General features: G+C 39.1%; 2 protein-coding genes across 5 annotated transcripts in view; one reads left to right on the top strand and one right to left on the bottom strand.

Moving 5' to 3' along the window:
* The window catches only part of obscnb (obscurin, cytoskeletal calmodulin and titin-interacting RhoGEF b), a 57,662-nt gene that overhangs the window by 14,230 nt on the left and 18,439 nt on the right, over positions 1 to 24,993 (bottom strand). Inside the window, 30 exon segments of the mRNA XM_058764906.1 lie at positions 189 to 1,445; positions 1,991 to 2,260; positions 5,451 to 5,741; positions 5,836 to 6,108; positions 6,408 to 6,683; positions 9,008 to 9,280; positions 9,501 to 9,767; positions 9,993 to 10,250; positions 10,596 to 10,874; positions 11,271 to 11,540; positions 12,151 to 12,420; positions 12,890 to 13,156; positions 13,250 to 13,516; positions 13,765 to 14,031; positions 14,287 to 14,553; positions 14,895 to 15,161; positions 15,495 to 15,761; positions 15,862 to 16,128; positions 18,558 to 18,824; positions 19,100 to 19,360; positions 19,715 to 19,981; positions 20,117 to 20,383; positions 21,338 to 21,604; positions 21,720 to 21,989; positions 22,093 to 22,362; positions 22,504 to 22,770; positions 22,891 to 23,157; positions 23,353 to 23,619; positions 23,857 to 24,126; positions 24,594 to 24,860. Coding sequence (XP_058620889.1) covers positions 189 to 1,445; positions 1,991 to 2,260; positions 5,451 to 5,741; positions 5,836 to 6,108; positions 6,408 to 6,683; positions 9,008 to 9,280; positions 9,501 to 9,767; positions 9,993 to 10,250; positions 10,596 to 10,874; positions 11,271 to 11,540; positions 12,151 to 12,420; positions 12,890 to 13,156; positions 13,250 to 13,516; positions 13,765 to 14,031; positions 14,287 to 14,553; positions 14,895 to 15,161; positions 15,495 to 15,761; positions 15,862 to 16,128; positions 18,558 to 18,824; positions 19,100 to 19,360; positions 19,715 to 19,981; positions 20,117 to 20,383; positions 21,338 to 21,604; positions 21,720 to 21,989; positions 22,093 to 22,362; positions 22,504 to 22,770; positions 22,891 to 23,157; positions 23,353 to 23,619; positions 23,857 to 24,126; positions 24,594 to 24,860 — 9,060 coding nt within the window.
* Positions 1 to 24,993, top strand: part of dtna (dystrobrevin, alpha) — a 145,926-nt gene that overhangs the window by 5,784 nt on the left and 115,149 nt on the right. For all 4 annotated transcript variants that reach the window (XR_009269017.1, XM_058764921.1, XM_058764922.1 and 1 more), the window contains exon 2: positions 7,138 to 7,294. Coding sequence is in view for 3 of the 4 variants with exons in the window: in XM_058764921.1 (XP_058620904.1) it covers positions 7,231 to 7,294 (64 nt within the window). In the remaining variant the exon portion in view is untranslated. The remainder of the gene's footprint in view (positions 1 to 7,137; positions 7,295 to 24,993) is intronic.

Consider the following 24,993-nt stretch of genomic DNA (forward strand, 5'->3'; position numbering starts at 1 on the left):
AGGCGAAAACATGGCATGCCATCACTTTAAGATCCAAAACAAGCAAGTCGCAACATTTTTTGTACATTTCAAAAGTGCTGCCTTATAATGACAAACAAAATCCAGCTCTGAATCATGCAACTTTACGAAGAACCAAACAACAGCAGCAAAAACATTTATGGTAGAACCACATGGAAGAAGTGTCATACCAGGGGCTCCTGTCATGAAAGCAGGCATCGGTCGGTCCTGAGTTGGGGTTTGGGAGCCATCTTGGGAGAGACCCATCTTTGTGATACGCAGCTCTACCTTAGCACCTGCCACTGCTATGATGGCTGTTTCGATTGGTACTCCTTGATAAGTAAACATTTCCTGGAAGCGCTGGGAAGCTACTTGAGCTTCTGCACGATTATCAAAACGGATGTAGATATACTGATCGTCTTCCCGGTAAGACTGTAAGTCCGTGGGTGGTAAATCTCCTTCATCTGCACTAACAAAAGGTTCCTCTTCCACATCTGGAGGGAGGCGAGTACGAAGAAGTCGCCGTAATCGTTTACTTGCTTGCCGTAAAGTCTCATCCATCTCACTCCCTGAGGAGCTCTCAGCTTCACTATCTGCACTGTAGCCCAGAGTGAGTGGGCGTCGCCCAGAAGATTCCCGCAGGGACCCTACAGTGACTTTGCCACTATGCATGGAAACACCAAACTTATTGGTTACTTCACAAGTATATACACCTGTGTCTTTGGTTGTGGCAGCTGTCACTACTAGAGAGCAGGTGCCATCATTATAGATGTCAATATGGTGGTGCTTGCCATCTGTTAAGGGTTCACCATCTTTCAGCCAGCAAACTTTATCTGGCTTACCCTCCACAATGCACTCGAGATGAATTGTCCCATTGGGCTCCTTAGTCTGATCCTTAAATACTTCTTTGAAGACTGGTCGCATGTCCTTCCTGGCTTTATAACCTTTGAAGGCTGCCTGAATCTTGACAGCAGCATCTTGCAACTCATCCCCTTTCTGAGCTTCCATGAGGGGCTCCACAGATGTCTTTGTAACAGATTGCTCTGTCATCTGGAAGTGCTCATACAGTTTCTTGGAGGCAATAGTCTCAGTGTGACTTTCCACAGTCATAGAGGACTTGCTGCTTTTCTTTAGGTAAGACACCAAGCTTGTTGTCCCACTGAGAGATTCCTCATCAGAACTTGTATAGAGATTAGGCTCCCCTGTGATCTTGGGAGTTGGTTCAACAGGTCTCACTTCCTTTTCAGGTACTTTTCCTTCTTTTCTCTGGGCTTTTTCTTTTCCATCTTCTTCTGGCAACTCTGAAATTGAATCTAATGTGGGTTCCCGACTCATTCTCCTCTTCTTGGCCACTGCATCCCATAGAGCATGTAAATCGCCCTCAGAAGCAGCCTCAGGAGGCAGTTTGGGCTGGCTGCCCACATCCTGAGAAACTGTTGTGTCATCTCCTGTAATCAGGGAGCCATCATAAATCTTACTCATGCATATGATAACATTTTTATGTTGGAAAATTATATTAGATATATCAACAATCTCTTTGCAACAGCAATTTGACTGCAATTAAACTACACTAAATTGTGAATAATAAAAAAATTTGAATAAAGTTTATCACTGTAACAATAAAGAGAAGTAAAAAAATAAGTGAAAAACAGAGGAGCTAAAAATGTGAAAAGAAAAGACACTGAAATGTAATGTAATGGTTGTAGTAACATTTACTAAAATGAGATATGAGATAAATATCTAGTAGACTACTTGTTGCAGAAAACACTATTTTGACAGTGCAGTCTTATTGACATGCATATGACAGTAACCTGAAGAAGTTGGAAAGAGACGGGTAAAAGATATTTGGAGACTGTAATCTCGTAATGAAGAAAATCACGAAGTAGCAAAGTTCCAAACACTATGACCAAGACATACACAAATGATTATTTCCACATATGAGGTTGACAAAAAAACAACAATAGTAAGTTAGATGTGAGTTTAAGCAAAGTACCTTCGAGGTTTAGGTTGATTGAAGTCTTTACCTCTTCTGAGGCTACACAAGAATAGACACCCTGATCTGTAGACTGGAAATCCTTTATGAGCAAAACTTGGCTCTTTCCTTCTGCTACCATTTGGTACTTGACCCCAACCTCTATCTCTCTGTTGTCCTGTAGCCATGTGACTGATTTGTTCTCTGTAGAAAGTTCACACTCCAAACGAACCATCTTTCCTTTCTGGATCTTAGAGCTGCTTAACATTTTGGTCATGGTCACTGGTGCATCTGTAGATCCAAGGTCCATTCAAAGAACAGTTGAAGAAATGTAGCAAGAATTCAACAAGAACAAATACAAAACACAACAAATACAAAATACACTTGTTTAGAGTATCGTTTTTAGTGTTCTACTACTACTGTAGCATCTAGGGTAGAGTTCTTCACTCCTGGTCCTAGAGAGCCACTTTCCTTCTGAGTTTATTTCCAGCTGTAATTAAGGTTTTTGGGTTTACTTTAAAGCTACAGCCAGGTGTGTTGGAGCACAGTTGAAACTAAACTCTGCAAGAAAGTAGTTCTCCAGGGGTGTATTCCAGAAAGCATGGTTAACTTACCGTCAGATAAACCCTGAACTTTCGGTTGATTAACCCCAAACCTTGCTTACTCGAGGTATGTGGTTCCAAAAATGCGTCCGGGAGTAAGTTCATTCAACTCAGAGTATGTTCCTGGTTAAGACTCAAGACATTCTCAACAGAGCGACGAATCGACGAGTCACAATGGAAACGGACGCTAAGAATAAGCGCGCCATAATGCTTCTTTCTTCTTCTTCTGTTCAAAGGTGGTATGATGGTTTTGCAATCATTTTTATTTTTTTTCCGTTTAATCTTTAATCCTTGAGAATAAGAATTATATTGTTTGTTTGATGCTAATTATATATTAAGTCATATCAGATATGTATTTTTATTATAGAAATACATTATAGAAAATGCCGATCCATGTGTGAGATGATAATATAAAATGTAATAAATTATATTATTATATTAGCCTATATATATATATATATAGGCTAATATAATAAATTAAACATTACATTTTCATAATAGTGTTTTATAATTTATACAGATAACTGTTATATATGCCAATAAAATATAATAACCATATTAGAGCAATATATAGGCTAACCTTATTTATTACTTATATTAGCGCTTTATCATTAAAATAACATACAACTATATATATATATATATATATATATATATACAGGGCCTAATTTCGTTTTTAAACTGAAATTCCCCTTACATGGGTCACATGGGGGGGGGGATTTATAGATTCGGGGGGGTCTAAATTGACATCGGGGCAAAATTAATCGTCTTCATTTATTTATGTCTACAAATTTTAATGTATGGTTTTTAAAACAGCTTAAGTTTTGATGCTCTCCTCCAAATTGACATTAGGAACTGTATTAAAACTATTTATGAATGCCTTTCAGAATCAGTGTATTTCATATATTCCAGTTCAATTACTTTTTTTTTTTTTTGTATTTTTTACATTTTTATTTTATTTTATACAAAACACATCATGATCTCCTTCAAACTGACATTAAGAACTCAACTAATATATGTCACTTAATGTTTCATTATTTTGAGTTGCTTTCAGTTTTATGCCTTCTGAATGAAGGAATGTCTCAGCTTTCTAAGATGGGCTAATTATTTTTTTTCTAATGTTTAATCAAAAATTGTGATCAAAAATTAGCCATCCCATTACAGGGTGATATTTGACTCCTTAAAGTGATTTACAGGGGAATTTTATTTTTATGGCATTTTTCTAACTTTATTAAAAGTATGTCATCTTTTTTGTTAAATTTTTAAAAATACATATTTATAAGCTTTTTAAAATTTCTAATTAGAATAAGAATAATAAGATATCAATCAAATTAATCAGTATTAACAAAATTAATTTGTACAGAGGTGGAGCAGAAGAACACAAAAGTGGCTTGTAGGTGTATTTTCAGACGTTTAATGAGCCTCAGAGTTGGTATGAGTGCAATTAAATTTATAAATTCATGTTTAAATATACAATTTGAATAGGTTATAGAAATATTAAATTATTTGAATAACTGAAAGATACGTCAAAATTTAAACAAACTGCCAGCAGGTGGCGACAAGTCACTGGTTTGATCACTGAATCATTCATTAAATTGATTCGTTCGAACGGCTGATTCATTCAGGAATCAAGGAAGTGACTGTCTTTATGAATGGGTAATTGAATCATTGACTCACTAGATACGTTTAAAAACGCCTGTTCATTCATAAAGGAGACGCTGCTGTGTTTGAATGGAGATGCGCAGCAGCTCAGCTGTGGCTATGATTCAAACTATTTTCATCGAGGAAATAGAGCAAAATCAGGCAACAGTGTTATAGTCAGACAATGTAAGTCACTTAATATTAACTTCTTGTTTACTGAACTGCTGTATTAAATCAATAATCACATTTACAAACTCCCTTACTAATCATTAAATCGGTCACTCTCCTTAGTTCATCTCGATCTCACAAAGTTCCATTATAATCAACGAAGCTTTCTACACTGCATAATGAATCTCTTATTTACATTGTGTCTACTTTCTTCGTTTATGAAAGGATTCATGAGATATGTCTGTGACATTACTCAACTCTGCAAATCTAAAATAAATATTTTTTTCATAGTCGCACGCAGTAGTTTTCAGTCGCATTTGCGCGCGGCTCAGAATATGAGAGCGCGTCACACAGCCTTGTGTGAATAAGATCAGAGCGACGCAGGCCGCGGAGAGCACGCCGATGCTGCAGGACTCCGGTGCAGCGCTGTTTGTGGAATTAAATTCTAAATTATAGACGGACTGTTTGAACCGGTGATTTCTTTTTTCGCTGCTGTGGATGTATTTCATAATTTGATCTGAGATTAAGCAAATATTGTGCGGGAATTTCTCGCATTATAAAAGTTACATTTGCGGAATGGTTTAAATTATGCGCAATCCCCGCAATCCCGCGCCGAAATTCAAGCCCCGATATATATAGTGTAGGCTATATACATAACTGTACTGTAATAATATATAATATTGTGCGCTATCTGTCACGCCCACTGAAGGCTCGTCAGTAGATCATACATGCTCTGATAGCGCTGAAGTGAACTGGAACATAACCTGCTCAGGAGCAGGTTATCTTCAGAGAGCAAGTTGCTATGGTTACTTACATACCCTCAAAGTAACCTCCGATTTAGGAACCGAAAGCTGAGGTTATCCGCTCACTTATCCTCAAACATATCCGGGTATGTCACAAAAGCTGCTTTCTGGAATACACCCCTGGACCAGGAGCGGGGAGCCCTGAACTAGGGCAGAATAGCAAGCCTTCTATATGGACTCATGGAGGCAGTTTGGTTAGATAAAAAAACAATGTACTCTATAAGGTTGCTTTCAACAAATTTGTTATTTCAGCAAGTATCCACTTACCAAGTGTCACAGTTTGAGGCAGCTGGACAGGCTCTCCAATACCAGCACGGTTGATGGCTGCCACTCTGAACCTGTAACCTGCCCCCGGTATGAGGTTTTCAACCAGAAATTCAGTGTTGCATACTGGTTCTGTATGGCAGGGCAGCCAGAGGACACTGTCCACTAGACGCATTTCCACACGGTAACCAATGATTGGGCTTCCTCCATCACTGAGGGGTGTGAACCAAGACAAGGTGACGAATGTTGGACCTTTACTAACCAGCTCTGGGTCTTCAGGGGGATCAGGCACAGCTGTAAATAACCAGATAAAATGAAAAAAAAAAAAAAGTTAGATAAGCATAATAGCAGAAATTATAATGAATGAGGCACAAATGAGGACCCTTACATATTGTGATGAGTTTGGCCATTGATAAGGCATCTCGGGCTGCAAATGTGATTTCTTGTGTGGGCTGAGCCTGGGCTTTCTTTAAAATTAGGCTGTAGGAAGAGCCACTGGCTCTCATGGCCCATTGGTCATTACACTTTAGCTCAACACCATTTGCATACCAAGTCACATCACTCTCAGGCACAGCTTCATTCAAAACACAAGTGAACTCAACTTGTTCTCCTGCAATGGCGGTCTTATCTTCCAAAGGCTTGACCACCTCCAGTTGCCAAGCTGTACAGAACAAATCCATAACATTTAAATACATTTATGCATTTAGCATCATATTTAATATATTATAATACGGGAGCATGAAACTAGAGCATAATAGTAAATAAATAAAGCTATACCATATATAAGGTAGAAAATGAACTGCATTGTTATTCAAAATATAGTCATGACCGATAAAACTAGAGCAGTCATTTTTCTTTAATAAAATATGATGTAATACCTTACATCATCTAAATTACATATTCTGATGTAATACCTTACATCTATCTAAATTTAATGCTAATACTACAGAATTGACGTACCTTTGACAGACAGAAGAGCAGTAGTTGATGAAGTGCCAGCTTGGAATGTAACCCTTGTGTTTTCACAAGGATGCAAGTCCTTTAAAAGCAGAAGATGGCGTCTGCCACTCTCAAAGGAAACAATCTCCACGTTTGCGGACTCCTTTACAGGCTTGCCATTGATTAACCACCGGCAGTCTTTGGTTTCAGGACGAGACAAGGAGCATTCAAAAAGTGCTTCCCCGCCATTAATGGTCTCCATGTTACTCAGCTCTTGAAGAATGTCAATTGGTTTAGCTGCAAGAGAGAGACAATGCCTGAAAAAACACTGGCTTTATACACGCCAAAACAAGTCCCTGTAGTACACAATGACTTTGACTGGCCTTGAACTTCTGAACTTAAAACAGTTACTGAATCCTGCACAATCACACTCAATTACAATCTCTTCCAACATTTCACTAGCATATAGCATCCAGCATTGAGTAGCGTAAGAAGCAAAGGTAGCTGTGATAAAAGCACATGATGGTTACTGCATAGCCAGCCAGATAATGATGATGTTGCTAAAAACAGTCATTTTTGGAGTTAAAAAAAGGGGGAAAAAATCCCAGTATCCCAGTAAATCCCTTTGTGGTAAGCCCTTACTTCTGCAATTTACAACTTAATATTTCTCAAAGTCTTTGCGAGTCTTATACTGAGTCTTGATGATCCAGCTTTGAGTTATGGATGACACACAGATTCTCTTCGCCCACAGGTGTGCTCACCTTGCACCCTGAGATGTGCCACAACAGAGGTTCCTTCTGCCTCACAAGAGTATATCCCCCCATCCTGGGGCTCCACACAGCTAATGTACAACCGCGCAACAGTCCAGTCCTGTTCCACTATCACCCTGCGACCGTCTGCTTGCACAGGTATGCCGTTTCGCTTCCATATGGCCTTGACTGGCCGGGAATACTGACAGATGAACTCTGCAGGCTGGTTTTCTGCTACATGTTGGTCCTCCATGGCACTGACCACCTCCACATTGGGATCTATAGAGGGTTGGTGGTGGGGATAAGTAATATTCACAAGACCCCAGTGCACTTTGAAGTAGAGTTCTTCACCTCAAGCCTTTTTCAGGTTTTGGGTGGTATTTAATGTAGTTTAAAACTAAAATATACTGTAAGCCTGGTACTTTATTCAGTTTAAAACAACAGCCTTTACAACCTCATCATCTAAGTCAGTGTTGTAGCTGTTTCGTTTTTCTTTCACATTGAGATGTACATGGTAAGTGTAACATCTTTTGCTTCTCTACTCCAAACTGACCAAGGACATGGTCAATTACAACCAACACATGCCTAGTTGCAGTGTCAAATCAAACTAAGGCCAGTTTATAGAAAAAGTACATGCAGCACAAACAAACAGTGAAGACTGATGAGTGTACAATTATCTGATTTAGAATGCATGCAAGACCATTATTGTTTATTCTTTGAATTTTTGGGCAAAAATTCCTCAAATTTGATACTGTTAAGTGCTTTGACACAATCTGTATTGTTAAAAGCGCTATATAAATAAAGGTGTGAAAAGGCGAAAAAAGGTCGCTTGCACAATTTCACTTAGATGCTTTGGAGAATCCACTAGGGCTTTCACTATTATATATAAATTTTTACCTCAGGTAGATTAACAAACTGAATTGTAAAATGTATTGCTGTGGACTGTAAAATGGATAGCTGGAGTAGTGATAGGCTGTATGTCCAATAATATGCAAAAAACAGACAAACAATATATTGACTTCTACAGACACTTTTTTGTGATGAAAAAACTTGTTTTTGAATTTAAATCATCTGAATTATTAATTTAGTACTTTTTTAGCATGATTAATTGAGATTAATTATTATGAATATCATGCTTTTTTCATGGAAGGGCCAGTAAAAAAAATTCTGGGCATGTAAAAATCTGAACCCCTGGCCTGACTGTGCCAGTAGTAAAAATCTTTGCATTGAGACCTGCTCCATATACAAGCTCAAAATCAGTGTGCTAATTTAATAATTAGTATGCCAATTTTGTAAGTAATTAGCAAGCCGTGATACTGCAGCCAAATCCACTTTTAGGTTAGAAATACATGGCACATGGACTACATGCATCCATGAATTTTCATTAAAATGTTTATTTTTATTTTTTATTCAACCCATCTTACGGTATAATTTTGCCTAACAGTAAAGGGTCTAACGAAAAGATTAAATTCTAGGCATGGGTAACCCTAAAAGAGAATAAAGTAAATAAAATCCTGTTCTGTCAGGATTGCATTATTGAGCACTTAACCAAAGGACTCTCCAGGGTAGTCTGTGCAAAGACACTTTGGATTTAGAGTGTTATTAATATGGATAAGTAATTCAGTAATGTGCGTATACAGTCTGAAGAACACAAACAGTACTGAACTACTTCAAGGACAGATTTCAGACACAATTCAAGATTTATGGTCTAACTGTAACTTTTAAAGCAAGGTCAAGGCAACCTAAATGCTTCACAGATTGAGTAACCGACTTTTAGATTTAGGAAATTCATGGACACAGTATTAGTCCAGTGCTATTCAAAATTTTAAGCCTTTAGATTTCCGTGCTGCCAAGCACCACTGCATTTGGTACCTTTCACTAACAGCTTGGCAGAGGACGTCAGGCCACCTGTTTTGAACAGGACTGTACCCGAATCATTGGGAGAAAGGTTCCTTAGGGTGAGAGTGTGGACATGGTCTTCACCCACACTTATTTCACTGAAGGTACTGTTCTCCAAACGAGTGCCGTCTAGCCACCACTGAACTCTGCCTTTGGCACGGCGAGAGAGCTGGCAGGAGAAACTTGCCTGTTCGCCCACAAACACATCTGTATTCTTTATACCCGACACTATGAGAACCTCAGCCTCTGCAGAGACCAGACACAGAAACCCTTGGATCACCAGTGTCTAAAAACACTCAAACATTGAGGATGCTTCAAAAACATAATGTGAAACTTATGAAGACGTAATGACAAAAAGATACAGATTTTAAATAACCTCCAGCCCAAGAAAAATCTGTTTGCTCTACAACAGAAATTTTTATAACTAAAATGCAGGTTGCAAATGTTATTTGATGTTATTTTATACCTTGCACAGTGACTGATGCTGTGGTCAACTGGTCTCCAGCATCACAAGTATAGTAGCCATTGTCCTCTGGTTCCAGATCATGGACGTGGAGCTCCAGCACACACCCTTCCTTTTTCATCTCAAATTTCTTACTGGGTTGGAGCACCACTCCACCCTTTCTCCACTCTACACTTTTAACTGGCTTAGAAAGCTCACAGCGCAAGGTGATACTATCTCCCTCTATTGCATTCTGGTTGTCTAACTCCTTCCGGAAGTATGCAGGTTGACCTGATGATGGATAAGAAAAGAAGTTAAAATAATGTAAATGTCAGTTTTTAAACGGCTGCTGATAACCTGTGAGGGTATCAAAATCTTCTTTGTTCCACAAGAGAGGCAGTTATAAAGAAAAGAAAACCAGAACGGGTCTTCTTGAAAACCATTTGTGTTCACTTTATCTTCAGGCATGTTGATAAAATGAAAACAAAAAAGTCATAGGCCTACAAACCCGTTTACCTTTAACAGTAAGGGTGGCACAGCTTTCTGCATCTTTGGTTTTGCATGTATACAACCCTGCATCTCCTTCCTCCACTCTAAGGATGCGGAGCTGATGGACGGCTCTATCCTTGTAAAGCAGATATCGCCCCCCTGCGTTTATCATCGCTTCATCTTTGTACCAGGTGACAGAGGCCTCAGGGTCGGAAGTCATACAGGACAGTGTGACTGTTTGACCCTCTTTGGCAGTTAAGTCCAGAGGCTTCTCTAAGAATACGACTATGGACAGGAGAAACCCAAACCCAAGTGCTGTCACATCATAATGTCTGCCTGAAGCCATTGAACATATACTGTGGTACATTAAAAGAGCTTTACTGAGTGAGAAACTTCTGTTTTAACAGTTATGGGCAGGAATTAGACAAAAGACCAAAAATATATGAAAAATACATCTCTTTCTCAAAAAACACAATTTTGGAGTGTAGCTGTAGAATGGACAAAAGCAAATGGAAAAGCAGCTGGAAGCCTTTTGTTATAATTGCGCAAAATGAGTGAAGCTACTACCTAATGACAGACAGATGGTTGCTTGCCAACAATGAATGCTGTTAGCCATAATGTGTCTTTTACCTTTGGGTTTCTCCTGCACCAACAAGTAGGCGACGCTCTTCTCAGGGCCAACCACAAAGGCTACATCACCTGAGTCATCGGGTGTGACCATTTTCAGCACTAGGCTGTGTTCCCTCACTTGGCAGCTGATTTGATTCAAGTCATTGTTTTGAAGGTGGTTGGAGCCGAGCCACCACTCAACATTTGTAACCCCTGTATGAGACACCTCACACTGGAAGATAGCATCCTCGCCCGTTATCACAGTCACATCCTTTAATTTTCTTGTGATTTTTACACATTCTGGGAATGGATGGAAGGAACGTGATGAAAGGGACTATTGAGGATCTTCCGAAAAGTCAAAAGAGGTAAATATCCCGCTACTGACTATCTACTAGAGATGACTTAGAATGTGAGAGGATGTATTAGTCCTCCAAACAATGAAGTTTTTAATAAAAGCTTGGGATTTTGTAGTGACATTACAGTTAAATCCCAGAATAGAGGAGAGCATCATGCGATCTTAGTTCACAGATATTTGCTTTACATACTACTTGGATCATGCCTTAGTGACAATCTAAAACATAAAAGCTACTCAATGTATTCATTATTTGAAATGCTAATACTAATATGTACTTTTGCTTCTGCAGGGAAACAATGTAAAATGGAGGCCCATCTCTAAAGAAGAATGAAGATTGTTACCTTTGACAGTCAATGTAGCTTTGCTTCGTTTGTCTCCTGCTTCACATATGTACTCGCCACCATCATCCACTGATAGCTTATGGATTTCCAAGGTGTGGATTGAGCCATCCCTCTTTATGGAATACTTCTTTCCATCAGATAGGACCTGAGTACCCTTCTTCCAGGTCACACTGGTATCAGATATTGAAGTTTCACAACATAATGAGGCACTGCCTCCCTCTGTGACTTCCTGGCTTGTTAACTCCTTCACAAATGACAGCACAGGGATTGCTGGTGGGAAACAGCGATACACAGAACACATTCTAAGATATGTGCAAACCTCAAACCTGCATATTAGAAGATTATGAGATGGCAACAAATTTTCTTCGTAGTTTCTAAATGCATCCAGGGACAAGATAAGCCCAACCTTGGAATGCATGAATCAGAAACCATGAAACTTTTTGCAGCACTTCTATTATAGATAAAATTAATCACTGATGAGAAAAAAGGAACACAGAATAGTCAACCTTCTAAATGTAATATCCAAACAAATAAAACTCAGCATACTACCAAGCAACGGACAAGAAATATTTGGCAAGACAGAACAGATAACACACATGAATGAAATGTTGTGCTTTCATTGTGGTGTATATAAAGAGGCTGGTCACATGTCATGTTTTTGCAATACGATGCGTTAAATCATGCATCAAAGAGTTGTAAATGCAAGTTATATTACATATGTGGAATGTTTTGGATATTTATGGATATAGGATGATCATACACACAAATACTAAACACATGCACTAAACAGTGCATGTGTTCGAAACTCACTGAGAAATAAATGAAGGTGTGAAATAAAACAAACTACTATTTAGAAATCCAAAAAATTCTTTAGTTTTACCTCTGACTGTAAGACAAGCAAAAGAAGTGTGTGCACCCACATGGAAGGACACCGTGCCTGAGTCTTTCTGGGTGACACTTCTTAGTGTAAGTGTGTGCCTTTTGCCTTCCATTCGGATTTCATTCATCTCATTGTTCTGTAGTGGAACGTCTTGCAGCGTCCACTGAACAATGAGTGCATTGTCATGAGAGACAAGGCATTCAAAATGAACGTCCTCGCCTTCATTGACAATGCAGCTCTTCAAGCCAGTTAAGATCGTGATTTCAGGTTCTGAAAGCAAAATCAGGTTTCATTTTGTCAGAAGTAGTCAACAGATCAAAAGTAGATAAACTTCCACAGTTTCAATTTAACATCCACTATAAGCTAAGCTTTTCAACAAAATTCACAGCAGGTCATGACAGAAATAGCAACCCTGATATAAAAATAAATGTTAAAAGTGCAAAGGGAAAGATTTATAATGTTATGGTCAAGTGCAAAAAACTCCTGCACTGAAATAATCTATCAAAATGAAATGGGAGTGTATTGGAGAAAGGTTGTGCAAGTTTTAATCAAACATTTTAAGTGCAAAACCACGTGCACAGAGAAGGTGTTGAAGGTGATCTGGGATCAAGTACAAGCATACCATAAGATAGGATGATGGCATAATACTTAGGATGGTATGGAGTAGATGCGTGATCATCAAAAGAGGATGATCAGGTAAAGTTAGGAGGAATGAGGACTTTTACAAGGTGATTCATACCCTTCACAGTGAGTTTGGCAGATGTCCGATCATATTCTGTTTCACAGCAGTACTCTCCAGCGTCTCCTTCTTGCAGCTTGTAAATGATAAGCTCAGCAACAGCCCCATCTTGCTTCAGCTGATATTTGTGGCTTGCTTCTATTACACTCTTGTCTTTCCTCCAGATAACTTTGGCTCCAGCTTTGTCAAGTTCACATCGAAACACTACGTTTTCCCCAGCTTCACTTTCCAAATCTTTCAGAGATGATTTGAAAAGAACTGGCAGTGCTGCAAAAGGCAGGTAAACAAGTGTTTCAAGGTCATCATGAAGAAACGGCTTCAAATGATACAGGAAAGAAAGATGGTTCAATCCAAGCCTACCCTTAACTTCCAGATATGCAATGCTTTGGCGTTCTCCAGTGTCACAAATATAGTCACCAGAGTCCTCACGTTCAAGGTCATGTATGACCAGTTGGGCACGGTGGCCATCTTGCTTTAATTCATATTTAGCACAGGGGCATAGGCCAACTTCACCCCTGCGCCACTCAACTGGAATGTCTGTTTTGGAGAGCTCACACTGGAAGCTGATGCTCTCTCCCTCAACAGCTGCCTGGTTCTTCAGTGCTTGTGTGAAAATGGCTGGAAGTGCTGCCAATGCAAAGAGTGGTATAAGAGACTATGTTTAAAGATTTTCCAGACAAGTAAGACCCGAAGGCAACAGTTCAAACAAACATTATAGTACACCAACAGGAGACAATAACATTTCTCTCTTTAGATTTATCTTCATAATAAGCTGTGTAAGCATTCATACTTCACAAACACAGGATAAATGTGGCAATGCAGTTCAAAGATGGATTAGAATGATGGAAAAATTCAAGCAGTTGTTCTTCTCCTACCATTAACCTTGACATTGGCTGCTGTAATGCTGTCTCCACAATCACAAGCATAGTCTCCAGCATCTTCAGGTTTGACATCAGTGATCTTCAGCTCAACAGTAGAGCCAACTTGCCTGATGAGGTACTTTCCTCCAGAATGGATCACCTGTATCCCTTTCCTCCAAACCACAGGAACTCCAAGTTTGGACAGCTCACACTGAAAGATGATGCTTTCTCCTTCAATAGCTGTCTGGTTTTTTAGCTCTTTTGTGAAGGTAGCTGGAGTAGCTGCCAATTCAAAGAGTGGTATGAGATGCCAGAGATTTAGTTCCGTACATACAGATGACGTAAATAAATATTTTTCAGAGAAGTAAAAACAAGATTATGCAAAGGCAAACAATGGTTAAGTCTTTTTTTGGCCTTAACTTCATATTAAATTGGGGAATCGTTTGCACTTCACAACCAAGGAATGCATGTGACAATGCATTTCAAAGATGGATTAGAATGATGGAAAAATTCATGAAGCTGTTGGTCTTCTCCTACCGTTAACCCTGACGTTGGCAGTTGTCATGCTGTCTCCGCAATCACAAACATAATCTCCAGCATCTTCAGGTTTTACATCTTTGATCTTCAGCTCAACAGTAGAGCCAACTTGCTTGATGAGGTACTTTCCTCCAGAATGGATCACCTGTGTTCCTTTCCTCCAAACCACAGGAACTTCAGGTTTTGAGAGTTCACAGCACAAAGTGACACTATCCCCTTCCTGAATCTCTTGGTTCTGTAGCTCACGTTTGAAGACCACTGGTAATGCTGAGGAATCAGGCAAAGTTGTTGAACCAGGAACAAGATCTTGTGAGATTAAGTTTACATTTTGCATCAAAAATATTCTTTCCACCGATAGATGTAAAACATTCTTCTACAATGGCTTAAATTATATTTTTACCACCTTCTAAGATGTTTAACCAAAACAACCACCATGATGCAAATGGAAAAACTATAAACTATTCAAATAATTTGGTACACTAGAATAGCCAATATACGGCACCACACACTACCCTACATTAAGACATTATTAATGGACAGCTGTTTACATAAAAAAACATGAAGCTTCTTCATTGTTGAAGACGGTTCAAATAAAAGATGAGTCCTACCATTGACTTTGACGTTAGCAGTGCAGATGTTATCTCCACAATCACAAACATAATCTCCAGCATCTTCAGGTTTGACATCAGTGATCTTCAGCTCAACAGAAGAGCTAACTTGCTTGATGATGTACTTTCCTCCTGAACTGATCACCTCTGTTCCTTTTCTCCAAACCACAGGAACTCCTGGTTTTGAGAGTTCACAGCGCAAAGTAACACTCTCCCCTTCTTGAAGCTCTTGGTTCTGTAGCTCACGCTTGAAGACCACCGGTAATGCTGAGGAATTAGGAAAATGTTTTGAACCAGAAACTGGATCTTGTGAGATTTATACTTTGCCTAAACAAATTCTTCCACCGATAGATGTAAAACATTCTTCTGAAATGGCTTAATTTATAATTTTATCACCTTGTGAGATTTTAAGTAAAACAACCACCATGATGCAAATGGAAAAACTATAAACTAGACAAACAGCTTATTACACTAGACTAGCCCATACACCGCACCACATTCTAACTTAAATGAAGACATTATTAAAATGCAGCTTTTTAGGTCAGAAAACAGGAAACTTCTTCATTGTTGTAGAGGGTTCAAATAAAAGATGAGTCCTACCATTGACTTTGATACTAGCGGTGCTGATGTTGTCTCCGCAATCACAAACATAGTCTCCAGCATCTTCAGGTTTGACATCAGTGATCTTCAGCTCAACAGTAGAGCCAACTTGCTGGATGAGGTACTTTCCTCCAGAACTGATCACCTCTGTTCCTTTCCTCCAAACCACAGGAACTCCAGGTTTTGAGAGTTCACAGTGCAAACTAACACTTTCCCCCTCTTGAACCTGTTGGTTCTGCAGCTCATGCCTGAAGACCACTGGTAATGCTGAGGAATCAGGCAAAGTTTTTGAACCAGGAAAAGGATCTTGTGAGATTAATTTGTCATTGTTAGGTCTTTGAGGGTTCAAATAAAAGTTCAGCCCTACCATTGACTTTGATGTTAGCAGTGGTGATGTTGTCTCCACAATCACAAGCATAGTCTCCAACATCTTCAGGTTTAACATCAATGATCTTCAACTCAACCGTAGTCCCAACTTGTTTGATGACGTACTTTCCACCAGAATGGATCACCCGTGTTCCTTTCCTCCAAATCACAGGAACTCCAGGTTTTGAGAGTTCACAACGCAGAATAACAGTGCCACCTTCATCACATGCTTGGTTTAGCAGTACTTCCGTAAACTGAATTGGGTGAGCTGTTGAGGCAGGCACTTATTGAGTATACAAGGTCAATTTGTACACTATTCTGTAATAACACAGAATGTGTGCAGGCAAAACATCTTAGCTTTATAATATTCCTTTCTAAATATTAAGCTCAAATCAGGAAAGGAATACACTATAAAACTAATAATGAATGTTGTTACAAGAATATAAGAATATTTATCAACACCAAAGAGACCATCTAAAGAGAAACACTTCTCAGGTTCACATAGCCATTTAAAGCAATCCAGTTTGTATGTTTCAAAAATAAAAACAAAAAAATATCAACATCAAGACTGGTGTTGAAAATATTCAAGATACAAAATCAATGCCTGAATCAGTTTCCATCCATGAACAGTATGGCAGAATTAAGACTTTGAATACATTTTTGGATGATTTTATAAAGCTAAAAACTGCAAGGTGTTACATTTAGAGAGATACAAATCAAACTAAAATGAAAAATGATGAAAGACCAGCCTGCAATGGTAAAGAACAGACTACAGAATAACACACAGACAAATGTGTGGGAGAAGAGTGAATGGCTCCTGACCGAAAAATTGCAGAATGCAACTAAAAACAGGTAAAAAAAATAAAAAAATCACCTCTAGAAACATTTGAATTAAAATACCAACAGTCTAGATTTTTCTGAAAAATCAAAGCAAGAGGACACAACTAATATTCCTAAACCAGCTACTTTCACTAAACCAAGTACACTAACAAAGATGAATATCATCTGAGGCAAGCTAAACTCTTCCCTAAAACCATCATCCACTCCTGCCCTCTTTACCTTTGTACATTGCAAGTACAATGTGGGAAACAGATCACCCTCTAGTCAACCATTTAAAATAAATATTCACCATGTGTGACTAGAACAAACTGTGGTGCAGGTAAAGTTGAAGGAGAAAAATGCATCAATAGCCATTGATTTTCAAGTGATAGAATATAAGAATATAATATAGCAACATGTGCTTCACTTTTACTTGTGCAAAGACATTTTTTAAAACTGAACTGCTATTTTGCTTAAGTTCATCTGGTAATAAAAGTAGGAGCAACCGTTCTGAATGTCCAAAAAAAAAAAGAATGCTTAGACAGAATATCCAAAGTATTTTTGATGCACGGGTGAGAAGTTTAAATGCTTGTCAACAAAATAAAGACACACCACAACAAAGAGTGCTCAAAAATACTATCATAATGCAAAAGCGAATGTGTGGACACATGCTGTTCCATTCAAAAGAACGCATTACTGAACATTTTGATTGGGATTCACTTTTCCATTAGCACATAAACGTGCTGCACGACAGACAGGAAATAGACATCAGTTTCATACCACTGAGCTCTGACTGTTTCTCTTTTTTCTGCTTCTGGAAGTCTGATTCAAGGGCAGCAGAAGGATGGAGGACCTTTAGAGCTGTGACAAATACACGTTCATGTAAACTGCAAGCCTTGGCCAAAATCGTAAGGATCTTAGAACACAAACAGCAACGCCTGTGTCAGCCATGTTGGACAATAGTGGCAAATACAGAACAAGCAGACATCCTTATTTTACAGAAGCATCCATGCATGTTGACTAAATGAAAGTCCCCAAAGCCTGACTGATTCCTGACTGACAGATAGCACGGCCAACAAGAAGAATTCAAGCTGCTGACCAAAAAAACAAAACACGGACAGTCATTCCGCACATTTGCTCTGTACCATCAACTGATGCACCTTGCTCAGTAGTCTGCTTTTGAAGTCCTGGTTGGTTTAAGGGTGTCTGGGCCTTCAGAACTGTGACAAAAAACATTTTGCAGACGGAATCACAGACAATAAAATCTCAAAGACGACATGTCCAAAGCTTGGAACACATGCAAGTTCTGTATCAAGTAGTGCAATATGTGTTGAGTTACTCTACTGTGAATTGAGACTCAAGTCAGACTAGTGCTGAAACCTTAAACCCATATCTCTGTTCCACATACTGTATGAACCACACTAAACTGAAGAGGTTACAAGCTAGAAGAAACAGATAGACAGTGATGAAGAAAAGCTTAAGGCAATACCAAAACAGATGTCTGTCAGACTATGGCATTACAGCACAGCAGGCAGAGCCACAGCAGGATACAACAAATTACCTATATACAGAATTATTCTGTTCCCCATCAAAAACTTCTTCAGTTATGGTTTTTAGCTTTGGAATGCAAGAGCATAATTTTGTGCTACACACTTGAAACGAACAATTACATATTGTTCATTACTGTAGGATATCAGTGGAAACTTAACAAATGCAACAAATAAAACGACTAACAACACTACACAACAGTATTCACCAACACCAAACAAACAAGCAATAATATTACATTGAAAATGGTTGTTTGTCAGAATAGTGCAGCCCTGGGGAGGGGAACATTAATGGTTAAAAAATCCCAGAAAGTATAAGAATGATTCATACCCTTGATCTTCATATGGGCTGTTGTTGCCTTGTCTCCACATACACACGTGTAGTCTCCTTCATCTTCAGGTTTGAGATCTGTGATCTTCAGCTCCACCTTTGAGGCAATCTGCCTGATGACGTACTTTCCTCCAGACTGAATAACATGGCTTCCTTTTTTCCACTGCACAGGGACACCAGGTTTGGAAAGCTCACAGGACAGAGTAGCACTGCCTCCTTCATCACACTCCATGTTTTGCAGCTCATGTGTGAAAACCACTGGTAGTGCTGAGGAACCATGAAAAGATGTTGGAACCATGTTACACAAAAGACTCAGGACAACATCTAAGAACTGGACTGAACAGAAGTCTTTGCCGTCTTCTAGTTTTGAAGTCATTAAGGCTACCAATCAAGCATTTTTTTTTTTTTTTTTAAACAAAGCCATTAGTGTAATAAGAAAAAAAACCTGATCAGCAATAACTTCAGGTCACTGTAGAAGACTGTTTTGAATGTAATACCATACATTTACCATAATCACAATTAAAAAAAGATGTCATCCCTACCATTGACGGTAATGGTAGATGAGGTCTTGATAAACCCACAGTCACAACTATAGACTCCAGCATCTTCAGGTTTGACATCAGGGATCTTCAGTTCAAAAACAGAACCAACTTGCTTTATGTGGTATTTCTCTCCAGAATGGATCACTTGTGTTCCTTTCCTCCAAACCACAGGCACTCCTGGTTTGGAAAGCTCACACTGAAGAGTAACACTGCCCGCCTCTTGACACTCCTGGTTTTGTAGTTCTCTTTTGAAGAGCAATGCTAAGAAGTAATTGATGTTTCAACAGGTTGTTAGTATAATGCACTTTGCATGTGTAAATGCAAATGTAAATGCACAACATGACAAAACATTCAAAAACCTACCAAAGAAAACAAGAGACATTATAAGACAGAACACTGACAAAAATCACAAAAACAGTGAACATCTTACAAGACAAGATTAGCAGATATTTGTATTAGTGAAGTTAATCTACTTCAGCCAAATAATGCTATAATATCTGTTACGCTCCCTTCAAGCGACTAACCAGTAAAGATAAAAATGTAAAAAGTCTTTGTACTCACTAAAGAGTGAACATGGAAAAAAAAGACATTTAACAGAACGAATGAAATTCATACCCTTGATTTTAATGTTTGCTGTAGTCTTTTTGTCCCCGCACACACATGTGTATTGTCCAGCATCTTCAGGTCTGAGGTCAGCGATCTTCAACTCAACAGTAGCCCCATCTTGCATGATGAGGTACTTTTCTCTAGATTGCAGCACCTGCGTTCCTTTCTTCCAAACAACAGGAACTCCAGGCTTTGAGAGTTCACAGTGAAGAGTAACACTGTCTCCTTCGTCAAACTCTTGGCTTTGTAGCTCACATTTGAAGATCGTCGGTAATGCTGAAGAGCAATTATGTGACGTCATAAATTAAAGGTGTATAAAAATTAGTACAGTTTCTTGACTAAACATGCACTGACATTTTAGGGTATTACTTGATCTTAGTGCTATGTAAATTAAAAAGCTTTTATCCATACCACTGACAACAACATTTGCTGTCGTTATTTCGTTTCCACAATCACAGGAATATTCTCCACTGTCCTCAGGCACTAAGTCTGAAATCTGTAGCTCACACATGGTGTCCCTCTGCATTATCTGATATCTTCCCCCATGTTTCAGACTTTCCGTTCCCTTCTTCCATTCCACTTGGCAGCCAGGTTTTGAGAGCTCACAGGAAAGTAAGACTTTCCCGCCTTCAGTAACCTGCTGGTTCTTCATCTGACCCTTAAACCTAGCAGGTACCACTGGAGAACAAACAAGCATCATATAATTAAAATTCTCCTCCATAGTTTTAGCATCCAAAAGACAGGATGGAAGATCTCTGGGATGAGATGATGAAGGTACGACATGGAAGCTAGGATAAGCCAACATCTGTGTTATTTTGCGTCATAATGTGATTTAGCTTGTAATGTATAATATCTTTACATCATTATGGTCGTCAAAAGTTTCTATAATCACGGAAATATTAAAACAAAAACAGAAACAAGACTGAATCTCACAAACCAAGACAAACACAAGAGTGCAAGTGCCATTTCTAAAATTTGACAACTGCTGAAAGACATCAACTGAAATCACACAACAGCTTCTTTATAAAAACTAATACTCTGCCCAATAAAACCTAAATTATATTTCAGATAACTAAGACAAGGATGCTAATGATACAAAGTGTGGACCAAAATAAAGTAATGAAATGTTCTATCATGTCAGTTGTTGAATTAAGAAGAGAAGTACAAGACTATTTAACCACATTTTCACCAAACTGACTTTCTAGAAACCTAAATGACATGTAGAGTACAACATTATTGTAAAAGTACAATATAAAAGTACCAGTTCTCTGAACTAAGGTGATCATCTGCTGACACAGAAATGCATGAGACTATCACGAAAATGCCTGGCAGTAACATCGCCACAAACGATCCCAAATGTGAAATATCAAATGGAGAAACACAACATATGTCGAATCAAATTAAAAATTGTACTTACCACAAATACTTTCAAAGAACACTGAGACATAAAAAAAAAACTGTACATCAAAGCTTTAAACATAAAAAAACCACTATCTATCTAAGAATATAATCTAAGATTCCCCAGCTTCAAGTTATTATTTTCTAGCCAAGGGTAATACATTGCTATAAACACCAAAAAAGAGAGATTTCTGCGTTAAGTGGCTTATTTTTCTGAAAAAGCCAGATTCTTACCGTTCACCGTCAATTTGGCTGTACTCTTCGTAGAGCCAATGTCACAGGTGTATACCTCGCTGTCACTCTTCTCCAGATCCTTCACTTTGAGGATGAGGACAGTTCCCTTTTGCAAAAGCTCATACCTTCCTCCAGCCCTGATCTCCTTTGTTCCTTTCAGCCAGATGACTTTAGATGCAGGTTGGGCTGTCTCACATTCAAAGGAGACAGCACTCTTCTCTTCTGCAGTGGCATCCTTTATCTCACGAATGAATTTGTTGGCCAGTTCTACAGAGGGGATGAAATACTAAAGTAAATATATCTCCTGTTTTGAGGATTTCCCTCTTTGTATATTTAAAGAAAGGATGACAGAATCTAAAACCATAAATTTTTAAATCCTTGCCTTTGAGCTCCAGCTTAGCCTTGGAGGTAGGACCACCGGTGATCTCACAGCTGTATTCTCCAGAGTCTTTTTCGGTGACGTTGCGGATTGTCAGCTTTACGAGCATCTGCTCCTGACTGATTTCGTATTTCTGGCTTTTTCTAATAGACTTGCCATCCTTTGACCACTTCACTTCCAGTCCAGACTGAGAAAGCTCACAGGAGAATGTGGCATCTTCACCAATTTTGGCATTGACACCTTGAAGCTCTTTAGATATGGTAGGAGCTTCACCTGGCTCCCAAAAATAACATACACATTGATTAAGCAAAACCGTATTTGTGTAAAACCTATAATCCAATTCATTGCTCTTGTTTTCATTGCATGCCCTGCTTACCCTCAACAGTAAGTGTTGCCTTTGAGCTCAAATCCTTGAGAGTGAAGACCACCTCACCGGAATCAGAAGCCGAGACAGCTTTGATTGTTAAGGTATACTTGCGCCCTTTGCTGCTTATCTGGAAACGGCCTCCATCAGTGACAGGTTGGCCTTTTAGGCTCCAGGTGCACCTCTCTGAACTTTCTCGGGACAAGATACACTCGAATGTGCAGTTTTCACCTGCTTTGGCCTCTACCGATTTAAGACGCTTGGTGATCCCAATGTGGATATCTGGTGTCAACAGAAAAGACATTATTGAAAAACACCAACAACTTTATCTATTTTCATAAAAACATACAGGATAAAACTACAACAAAATGACACTACAATGTCATTGTAGCACAAGAGTGCTACATAAGTTTGTTGTCATACCTCTAACAGTGACCTTGGACTTGGAGAGGTCTGTGCCAAGATCACAGCTGTACTCCCCGGCGTCAGCTTGTGTGACATCATGGATAGTAAGTCCCAAGGTCTTACCATCATGGAGGAGCTCATACTTTTCCCCTGCTGACAGGACTGTTCCATCTTTGCGCCACACAGGGGCCACTCTGGGCTTTGAGGCTTCACACTTAAGGGTAACTGTACCCTTCTCCTCTGCAACTACATCATCCAGCATCTTTAGGAAGATGGCTTTTTTCTCTGGATGTCAATAAATAAAAAAGTGCATTAAGCCAAAACCTGGTCAAAAAAGTCTTTATCCTTCACATTCAAAGCATTTCGTTAAATTGGCTTTATTTGGACATCGTCACACAACCCCACCTTTGACCTTTAGGCAGACTGTTTCTTTCACATCCCTGATGCTGAATGACACCTTCCCGCCGTCCGCAGGTGCTAGGTTCTTGAGGGTGAGCGTATGGGTCTTATCCACATGGGTGATGGCATTGACCTCATTGTTGAAGAGCGGCTTGTCATTGAGTGTCCACTGGACCTCTTCATCAGCATAGTTAACCTCACAGGTGAACACAGCATCACTATCTTCATCCACCTCCACGTCTGTCAGATGTTTGGTGATCTGGATTTTACGCACTATGCATGTCAGAAAAATAAACATCAAAAAGCATGATCAGAGTGGAATTAATTTTACCAATAGCACCTATATAATGAGTGCTTGGCGTAGTCAAAGCAAAGCTCTAACAAGCAACCTTAACCCTAACGGGTTGGATGTATGAAGGGAGTGCAATTTGAAACAACATGCTTTGAATGCCTTCTTTGTGACATTACCTTCTACTGTGAGAACAGCTTTGCTCTCACAGACCGCGACCTGACAGCGATACTCTCCAGAGTCCTCTGCACTCAAAGCTTGTATTATCAGCTGCACATTGGCGTCCTTTTGCTTCATGCTGTATTTGCTAGAAGCCTCCAAAGCGGTTTGACCCTTAAACCACCGTACTTCTTTTGGTGTGGCAGAGAACTTGCAGCATAGTGTGGTGGAAGTCTTCTCCTTGGCTGACATATCTTTAAGAGGCTCCAGAACTTCAATGGGACGCTCTGTAGAGTGATATGAACAGTGATTTTGAAAACAAACAGAAAAGTGCACAAACATTGCATTTCATCTGTAGTAAACATAAATAGAGCAAAATACACCTTTTTTCAAAGCACTCAATTTCTGTAGGAATTTTACCATGCATCATCGTCAAAAACTATTCAGTTAGAATTATTAGATACAGATTAGATTTCTTCTGGAGTGGCTATTTTTGCAAATCTCAGTTAAACCAAGTTTCTAACCTTTCACTTTGAGCTCGGCTGTTGATTTGCTCTTTCCGGCAGTGAACTGCACTGGGCCTGACATGGAGGCCTTGGTCTTCTTAAAAGTGAGGCGATGCATGGTTCCCTCTTTCTCCATCTCGATATCTGCACTCTCCTTCAGCTGTTCTCCATTTAGCGTCCATTTCACTGGCTTGACTGTCTCAACGCTGACTTCCACCTCAAAATGGGCAGCAAACGGCTCGGTCACCTCCACAGAACTCAGCTCCCGTACTATGCTGATAGCCTGCTCTGAAGGTTGTGATGAGATAGTATAGTGCTGTGTCAAGACTTGGCTATATCATAAATGTTTATTGTAGTGCAAATATTTAAGACTTAAGAAGACACATACTAATGAAACTGCAAGGAAATAAAACAAAATGCATGGAAGGCAAATTCACATAACAGTACTTTAAATTGTAAGCAAGCATAAATTTGTCCCTGTTTGAAAGGGGAAATTAATGAAATAAGATTTTTAAATATGGTTAAAAATCGCATACAACGCTCATTCTTGTCTGTTGCAGATCAATCAAAAACTGATCTACAAACTGTTATCAAATAATCAACAACATGCAATCACATTTTTTCTACACCCTTTTTACAGTCAATTTCAATCATGTTTCAGTTTGTAATGTATGGTTGTGCTTTATGAATTCTGCTGTGATTACATCCTAAAATTTTATTTTTATTCTTTAAATCACAATGGAAATGGTTTTTACCCTCTACTAGTAGCTGACATGAAGTCTTATCATCAGTGGCGTCACACACGTATGTATCCTCATCATCAGAGTCCACGTCGATGATGGTGAGCTTCCTGTAGATGTCCTCGCTGGTGATCTCATGCTTCTTGCTGGGTTTGATCTCTGACTTGTTCTTGTACCACGTGACTTTAGCGTTGGCCCGTGACACCTGACATTCTAAGTATGCACGGTGTTTGTACATGGCGATTTTGTCTCTCAATTTCTTCACAAATCTGACAGGCAGTTCTGTAATGATTATAAAGGAGCTTAGGGGATCTCCAGATTTGTTAGACAACCTTAGAAATGCTACACAGCCCAGGCTGTAGTTCATTAGTCTTAACACTGAATGCAAAATGCATGCAGATATGACAGACACGAC

Source organism: Onychostoma macrolepis, chromosome 24 (assembly GCF_012432095.1).
Source record: "Onychostoma macrolepis isolate SWU-2019 chromosome 24, ASM1243209v1, whole genome shotgun sequence".
Classification (NCBI taxonomy): domain Eukaryota; kingdom Metazoa; phylum Chordata; class Actinopteri; order Cypriniformes; family Cyprinidae; genus Onychostoma; species Onychostoma macrolepis.